At 33.0% G+C, this 8982-nt stretch overlaps 1 protein-coding gene across 4 annotated transcripts; it reads left to right on the forward strand.

Moving 5' to 3' along the window:
• Nucleotides 1-2156: 2156 nt before the first annotated feature.
• LOC114747878 (shikimate O-hydroxycinnamoyltransferase) lies at nucleotides 2157-8200 on the forward strand. Of its 4 annotated transcripts, XM_028936222.1 has the most exons (4): nucleotides 2157-2245; nucleotides 2480-2939; nucleotides 6926-7766; nucleotides 8137-8200. In XM_028936222.1, the coding sequence occupies exons 2-4, from the start codon at nucleotides 2529-2531 to the stop codon at nucleotides 8175-8177; spliced, it is 1293 nt and encodes a 430-aa protein (XP_028792055.1). In that variant the 5' UTR covers nucleotides 2157-2245; nucleotides 2480-2528; the 3' UTR covers nucleotides 8178-8200. The 4 variants fall into 4 exon arrangements, with proteins under 4 accessions (XP_028792055.1, XP_028792053.1, XP_028792054.1 ...); XM_028936220.1 differs by lacking the exon at nucleotides 8137-8200 and having other exon boundaries at nucleotides 6926-7909; XM_028936221.1 differs by lacking the exon at nucleotides 8137-8200 and having other exon boundaries at nucleotides 2484-2939; nucleotides 6926-7909.
• Nucleotides 8201-8982: the final 782 nt, after the last annotated feature.

Below are 8982 nucleotides of genomic sequence, written 5' to 3' on the forward strand. Positions count from 1 at the left end.
GCTTGTCTCCATCCACCTCTGTAATGTAATATCGATGACCCACTCACCATCCCCAATGGCCCTCAACTTCCTCGCTTCCCTCTCACCTGTCAATTTCCCATATGTATATATTTATAATATTATACTCCTCCGATCTTTAATATAAGACCCATTTAACTAATTTGATTAGATTAAAAAAATTAGGTAAGTTAGTTAATTATAAGAAAAATGACACATTTTTCCTAAAGCACCATAATTATCTTCCTTAATACCCTTTTTCCCTTTTCTATTTGATTATGGTTGAGAGAGTATCCATATGGGTAATTTAGAGAAAATTAATAAATATAAGAAATGAGTCTTATATTTAGGACCAAAACCAACTCAAGAATTGGGTGCTATATTAAAGACCGGAGGAGTAGATAGTTTTATCATTACATGTATTATTTTCTATCCTTAATATAAGATCTAATTGATTAATTTAGAATGATTAAGAAAGTTACTAAATTATTTAATTATAACATATGTTACATGATATCTTTAAAATACTTAAGTGTATTATTAGATTATATATCAATTTATAAGCAAAGTAAATTATTTGAGAGAAAACTAATAAATATAAATACTTTAAAGTAATTTGGTAACTTTTTTAATCTTCTTAAATTATTCAAAGGGGTCTTATATTAAGAACCGGAGGTAGCATCAATATTATAGATATTATTATGTTAGATCTGCGTTTAATTATACAATTATCAATATACTAGTAGAACAATGTATTTTTTTTTATTCACACGTTTTAACCCTCAATTTTTTTCCACCATAACATTCTTCACTAATATCAGCTTATTAGGGTAAGCCTCAAAATTCAAATGACACTTTACAAAATGAGTTACATATTAGGGAATAATAAAAGCCTCACGTTAAGTTTTGGCTTAAGCAAGAAGTTATAAGTTGGATCACCTATAAATTCAATGAGTTAATATTAAATTTTAGCTTAAACAAAAAGTTATAAACATGATCACCTATAAATTTAATGAGTGTGTGAAATTTTTTCGTTGGGTGAAGTATAGTAACAAAAAATTAAAATTCCAATTCATTCTTGTTTAAGCGTGAGTGGCATCCTTATTAGTAGTATCAGATCTTCATCATCTTCAACCTCAATTTTATTTAAGAAAAATAGAATCATTGTTAGTTGACCAATATAATTGAGTTATTTTTATTGGAACTAGCTCTCTTATACTCTGTCTAATCCTAAAAGTTTGAATTAGATAACTAATTTATATGTATAAATTAAGAAAATTGTTTAAATTAGTTATTTGTAAAAAATTGTGTTATTCTTTTATAATACCTTTTTTATTATTTATATTAAAACTACCCGAGTACCCTTTTAATAGATATGCAATGAATAAGGATAATTTTTAAAAATTATAAATTTAATAAATAAAATGAATTATTATCTTACAAATTAAAGCAAAACCATCAACTAGTTCTAATGTATATACTCTTGTTCTTAATGTAAAAGTTGTTTATGTAATAAATGGTTCAACAAAGTTAAATAAATTATTTAATTATAACATATGCAAGTTAATATTCATAAAATAATATTTTACAACATTAGAGTATAGGGTTAAGATTTGTCTAATACTCATCCCAGAATATTTTTCTATGTACATCCAATATCTTGAAGTATTTTGTAATTTATTTAACACTCTCAAATATTTTTTCAGGTGTGTTAGCATCTTAAAAAATATTTTAAAAAAATACTTTATAGTACTTGATATACATTTATTCATTGAACCTTTTGAGAAGTTAATAATGCAATTAAGATTGCTCATAGAATAATACATTAAAAAACACAATTGTTTCTGAAAAATACTTTAAGAGCAGAAGTACACCATCAACCATTTTAAGGCCTTGGGTGCAACTGAAAAAAATATTTCTAAACATATCATAAAATATTTTAGGATGCCGGATGTATTTATCCGTATATTATATACACATATATATCATTTTATAAGTTGGATAAATTGTTTAAAAAATTTATCATAAATATAAAAAAATAAAATGAATTAAAATGTGTCAGGGCGGGGCGGGCGGGCGCGCGCGCGTGTATATATTCGTTTGTCTAAAGCTGCAATGACTCTTCTTGCGTGGCATATATTGGCCAGTGTTGCTGCTCAACCAGCGCTCCTCTCTCAGCTTTTCCGTGTAACCACTCCATTCATACACTGCTTCACACCAAGCGCAACCCCCAACGTTTTCCTTTCTGGTAATCTCTTCCCAATCCATTTCCGTAATCGCCTTTTCAATTCCTTCATCTCTCTGCCTCGCTTCAACTTCAATTTTTTTTTTCCCGTCTTTTAAATGAAGCCATTACCTCTCCGTCTTTCGGAAATTCCAATACCATTACCATGATGATTTTTGTATTTGCAGAACAAAACCGTGGAATCGTATAAAGTTATGAATAAGTGACGAAACTTTTCTGTTTTTGTTTATTCTATAGATAGATTGGATTCGTGTTTGGAGTTTAGTTAGCAAGGAGGGGGAAGAGGATGATGATAAACGTGAAGGAGTCGACGATGGTGCGGCCGGCGGCGGAGACGCCCCGGAGGTCGCTGTGGAATTCCAATGTCGACTTGGTGGTGCCGAATTTCCACACGCCGAGCGTATACTTCTACAGGCCAACGGCGGACACGCCGGGTTTCTTCGACGCCATGGTTCTTAAGGATGCTCTGAGCAAGGTTCTGGTGCCTTTCTACCCAATGGCTGGGCGACTCCGCCGGGATGACGATGGCCGTGTTGAGATTGACTGCAACGGCGAAGGCGTCCTCTTCGTCGAGGCCGAAACGGACAAAGTCATTGACGATTTCGGTGACTTTGCTCCGACGCTTGAACTCCGACAGCTCATTCCCGCCGTCGATTATTCCCGTGGAATCGAAACCTATCCCCTGTTAGTGTTGCAGGTACGTTTCTGTTCGCTAGATCACTCTGTTTTTTGCGTTCTTTTTTAACATGTTATCTCATCTTTTAAAAGATTTAATTCGCTGGATTTTCTGATTCTTAATCCATTCCTTCCACCGCTCAAGAACAAATCAAGCCAACACTTAGTTAGCTTCCATCTCAGTTGCTTGGTGATTGTAGTTCGCAAGGAAAACGAAGTTATAGGTTGGAGGATTTTAAGTTGGCTCGCTAAATTAAACGCATTAGGAAACGAGACTATGGTAGTTATAATTATTTATAATATTAATAACCATTATTGAAATATGCCCACGACCACCAAAATAATAGCATATAGGCCATTGAAAAATTATAGTTTAGCAGTCATTTTTAATGCTGGGGAACTGTGCTTCTAGAAGTTTTTAATAAACGTGACCATGGAACACTTAATCATTAAAAAATAAAGTTAACAGTTGTGTTTCGGTTCAAATTAAATTATGATTCATCAATAAAAAGTTAAAAACTTGCTTAGCTTTTTTTCTTTGGCCTTTTATTTTATTAGCCTACCGGATTCTTTCAAAACTAAAAATCACTTCTTTTTTATTAGTCATCAATTTCTTGATTCTTTCGAGAAATTTATTTCGGGTATTAATATTTTATTTTACAAAAAATAAAATTATATCTATTTTTAAAATAAAAAACAACTCTTTATATGTTTAAAATCCCTCCCCGAGAAAAGAAGTATTTTCCTAATTAATATTTTTATTTTGGAACTTATAGGCTATAGCACGCTTTTAGAAAACACAATTTTTAATTACCTGTTCAAAATCACTTTTATTTGGTCTAAATGTTCCAACTCTTTGAGATTCTCGTTTCCAATATCATATTGATATTGCACACCTAACGTCGCCATCTTTGTCCTGCCAAACATGATAAGCTTCACTTGTTGGGGCACACATATATTAATATGTCTATAATAATAAATAATAAGTGTTCTAATTCGCTTTGATGTATAAAAAGCATATAAAGAAACATTATCTTAATAATATGTCTATCATTTGTTAGGAATTACTACTTCCAGTCCTAATTATAAGAGCCAATTGACTAATTTAAGAAGATTAAAGAAGTAAGTTGAGTTAGTTAGTTGTTCTAAATAGATGATGTCTTTCCTAAAATATTCTTGCTAATCAAGTATATTAACTATAACTATAATTATTAGAAGGATTATCTTGGAAAAAATTGAGTAAGTATGAGAGACAAAGTGGATTGGGGTCTTATATTTAGGACCAAAATAAAAGTCAAACAGGGTCTTATATTAAGGACTGGAAGTAATAATATCTCTCTTCAGTTGTTAAAAGTATAAAATACAACACCAAAAAAAATATTTAACATTTTTAAATTTTGTTATTTCTTTGCTTTGAGAGATTTGGAGGTAAGGGGACGGAAGGAGAAAGAATAATCCTCCTTATACATCGCTAATTAAAATCCCAACTCTTTTACCCATTTTTACTCAAAATCATCTCCCCTCCATAAAAGATATCTTCTACAAACATTATCTTAATAACAACGAATTGGCAAGATTATTTTCATGCATGCATCTATAGGAGATATATTTTGACTGTTGGAATAAAGTTTCTAAATTAAACGGTTTGAATGGCTCGGATTTGTATGCCCCCACTAAATTTCACAAGGCAATAAAAAACATTTATTCAGAATAATGTGGAGGCCACCCTGTCATACACTATTTTCTGAAAAACAAATATTGTTAGCAACAATTCATGCATATTTTATATGACATCAACCTTTCCAATTATATTTAATACTTTAATCTTATTTATGGTGCATCAAGTACTCTAATATTATTTTTAGTGCATTCAACACCCTTATATTATTATTTTAATTTACATCCATAACCCTAATCTTATTTATAATTTAGAGTGTTAGATGTTTTATTTAAAAAAAAAAACATCAGTGTGTTAGATGCACCATAAATAAAATCATGATGCTAGATGCATTTAGAAAATACAATTAGGGTATTAGATGCACCTATAAAATAATGTTAGATATTGTTTTATTCTTTTTTATATTTTAATTTACATCCAACACCCTAATTTTATTTATAGTTTAGGGTGTTAGATGTTTTATTTAAAAAAAATAACAACAGTGTGTTAGATGCACAATAAATAAAATCATGATACTAGATTTATTTAGAAAATAAAATTAGAACAGTAGATACATCTATAATGTTGGGGCGTTAGATACATATTTATTCTTTTTTATTTGTCCATAGTAGAATGTGTCGTCGTTTTGTAATTTGTATGTCCCAAAAAGGTCAATGGGCTGGCTTTTGGAGACCCTTCATCATGCACAGTATATAGAGCTGGGAAAACAGGTCAAGCCCATTGAGTCGGCCCGTTTAAACCATTTTAAATTGAGGGCCGAGTTTATAATTTAGGGTTTTCAAAAAAAAACTTGAACTTAAAAAGACCAACCCGTTTAAGATTACTAACGGTAATTTTTTTTAATTTATATTTTTTCCCTTGATCCTAACCTAAGTCTCTAACATTTTACACACTCTTCCTTTCTAAGTTTTATTTTCAATCTTTCACTCACTGTCAGCTGACGCTTTAGTCTCTAATAATATTAAAATAAATAAAAATATATTCTACATATACTAAATCAAATTTCAAATTTGTATTTATTTGAACTAACAGTTATATATTAAAATAAATAAAATATATTCCTCGTATTAAAACAAAAATTTTAATGATTGAACCCATAGATACATATCAATTTGTATATGTTATAAAATTTTAATAAATAAGTTAACACTTTTTTTATGGTAACTATATCAAAATTTTTACTCTATATTTAAATGGAGCTAGACAAGTGAGCTAGACAAAACCAAAGAATACCATCTTGAACAAAAGCAAAAAGAAGATGACATAGTTAGCTCATTAAAAGCACACTAAGGATCAATCCAAAGTGCTAAGATATTTCAGACTTCCCATGACACTGTGCATCAAAGTGATTTCACAATTAAAACTTGAGAAAAAAATATTATCTCCAGTCCTAATTATAAGACTTTGTTTGTAGTCTATAAATGAGGTTTTATAATTAAGACTGGAGATAATAAGTAGGCAATATAGAATCAATCCCCAGTGGTTGCGAAGTTGAAACCTTTAAAACAAACTTAACATTGATACTTTTAAATAAACTTACTGGTAAACAAAAAATTCAATTCAAAAAGACAGAAGAAGACATATTAAAATCCAAAATAGCTAAATAGTACTGAGAAGAAATCATTGATATTTTTAGCAGTTAAGAAAAGCCTATTAGTGAAACGCAATCAAATATTCTTATAATTGATGATAGTGATGATAGTATTTGTCCACTTTTTTTTTTTTTTTAGTGAAAGCATTTGTCTATTTTTAATGGAACTTTTGGATGTTAATGTTACTAACTTGTTATGTCTAATGGATGTTTTAGATTTTTTGTATGTTGATGAATATTTATATATGATGATATTTTGTATTTGCGACTTAGTTTTATTCATATTTATGTCTTTTACTAGTAATTTTATTAGTTTATTTTCATTTTTTGTGATAAAACATGTAAGAAATATAAAAAATAAATTTTTTTTAAACGGATCGAAAGCCTATGGACTGGCCTTGAGCTCGTCTTCTTAAGGACCGGATTTAGCAAATTGGAGTATTTTTAAAATTTTGGCCCTGTAAGGCCGGTCCTTGTAAGTCCGCCAGCCCTGTAGGGCTAGGCTAGCCTGTTTTCCCAGCTCTAGTATACAGTGAGAAAGGAGCCAAAGTTCAGCTTGCGCCTTTTTTCCTTGTCCTACATCTTTTTCTTTTTTTTGAACTTTTACAAAGTGTCCATATTCAAAGTTAGACTTCAAATTCAAATTTAATTCCAGTCACGTAGCAAGATAGGATCAATATTCTAAATCCATCTTTATAATGCAAACTAAAATCTTGCTCACATGTTTATTTTTTTTTAGATAACATATTTCAAATGTGGAGGGGCGTCACTTGGAGTAGGTATGCAGCATCATGTAGCAGATGGATGTTCAGGTCTGCGCTTCATCAATACATGGTCAGACATAGCTCGTGGCCATGATCTTACACTTCGTCCCTTCATCGACCGGACCCTTCTTCGAGCTCAGGACCCTCCTCGGCCGGTTTTCGATCACATCGAATACAAACCCCCTCCGGCCATGATCACTCCCTCCTCCTTGCCACCATCACCCACAAAACCAGGCGCAGACCCAGCACCGCCAGCTGCAGTGTCTATTTTCAAAATGACTCGTGGCCACCTGAACCTTCTGAAATCCAAGTCCAAAGAAAATGGCAACACAATCAATTATAGCTCCTATGAGATGTTGGCTGGCCATGTGTGGAAAAACGTGTGCAAGGCACGTGGCTTACCCCATGATCAAGAAACCAAACTGTACATTGCTACTGATGGAAGGTCTAGATTGAAGCCAGAGCTGCCAGAAGGTTACTTTGGAAATGTGATATTCACAGCCACACCAATGGCTATTGCTGGTGATCTCATGTCAAAGCCAACTTGGTATGCTGCGAGCAAAATTCATAATGCTTTGGTGAGAATGGACAATGAGTATCTGAGGTCGGCTTTGGACTACCTAGAGCTTCAACCTGATCTTAAAGCTCTTGTTCGTGGGGCTCATACTTTCAAGTGTCCAAATCTTGGGATCACTAGTTGGGTTAGGCTGCCAATACATGATGCTGATTTTGGGTGGGGGAGGCCTATTTTCATGGGACCAGGTGGCATTGCGTACGAGGGACTGTCTTTTATAATACCAAGTTCATCAAATGATGGTAGCTTGTCTGTTGCCATTGCTCTCCAGCCTGACCACATGAAAGTGTTTCAGGAATTGTTATATGACATGTAATTCTTTTTCTTCCTTTTTTTTGGACACTTCATGAACCTTATACATAATTTAGACCCATGAACGATTCAGTAAAGTGTAATAATCTGTACCCTCTCTTAAGTTTATTTCGTTCTGACATGACTGCTCAGTATTTATAATTTCTGAGATGCTTCAATTCACGAGTTCCTCATAGTATACAATGTGTCGACTGTTTTTGGCTGCTGTGTTGTTGATGAATGTTCACCTCCGGATTTCAATTTTTCTATAGCTACCTCAACTCGTTTATTGACTAGTTTTTCTTCTTTGGCTCTTTCCAGGAACATGTGTATTAAATCACAGGAAAACTGTTGTACTTTAGAATTAGAATGATTCAACAGCGAGGTTGCTGGGAGCTCTGTGTTGTGCTTCTTCAAGAGTACCTACCATACCGAAAGATTACAACTTCCATAAGAAAATTCTGGTAATTTTAAAAAGGGGAATCAAATTGCTAGGTGACAAACAAAGATGCCCGTTTAGGATCATGAAAAGAAAGACGCAAACAATAGGAGCAATAAACCCCCAAAAAAAAAAAAAAACCATATGACTACAAGATTTCTTCCTTTAGAACACCCCCCCAAAGGATTAGTTGAAGAGGAAAAAGAATATCAAAGCAAAGCTTGCAACAGAAAGAGTTAAACTTGAGCCCCGAAAACACGTTGCTGAAGTTGCAGAGTTGCGAGTGGGAGGACGACGAATAATATTTTCACCACCAGAACCCGAAGGTGATCCCCTTCCTCCCCTTCCATGTGCTTTTCGTAGAGTATCAGATATCTCAATTTTCTTTCCCTCAACTTTCTCGCCCAGCCTGTTCTTCTCCTTCATGCTTCCATACGATAATCCCTCTATCATTGAAACAGTGAAACAAACAACAGATTCAGGAAACAAACAATATAGGATTCAAGTGGTTGAAGAGGCAGAACAAATGTTACCCAGAAATTCCTGCGTCTGCACATAGGTGTGGTTCAAAGCTCTGCTTTCCGAAGTGGAAAATGTCTGGCAATCTGAAGTTGAAATGGCTCGAGCAAATGAAACGAAAAGAAACAGCACAAGAATTGTTGACCCCATCTTAGGGTTTGACGAGGAAATTAGGGTGCCTTGCCTGTGGATAAATAGGTCCCCTGTTT

The sequence above is a fragment of the Neltuma alba genome, unplaced genomic scaffold (genome assembly GCF_004799145.2).
Source record: "Neltuma alba isolate B1F8T4 unplaced genomic scaffold, ASM479914v2 tig00005505_pilon, whole genome shotgun sequence".
Taxonomy (NCBI): domain Eukaryota; kingdom Viridiplantae; phylum Streptophyta; class Magnoliopsida; order Fabales; family Fabaceae; genus Neltuma; species Neltuma alba.

Coding starts and splice junctions, on each gene's coding strand:
- LOC114747878 (XM_028936220.1), top strand. CDS start 2,529: ATGATGATAAACGTGAAGGAGTCGACGATGGTGCGGCCGGCGGCGGAG. Junction 2,940..6,925: donor ATCCCCTGTTAGTGTTGCAG/GTACGTTTCTGT, acceptor ATTTTTTTTTAG/ATAACATATTTCAAATGTGG.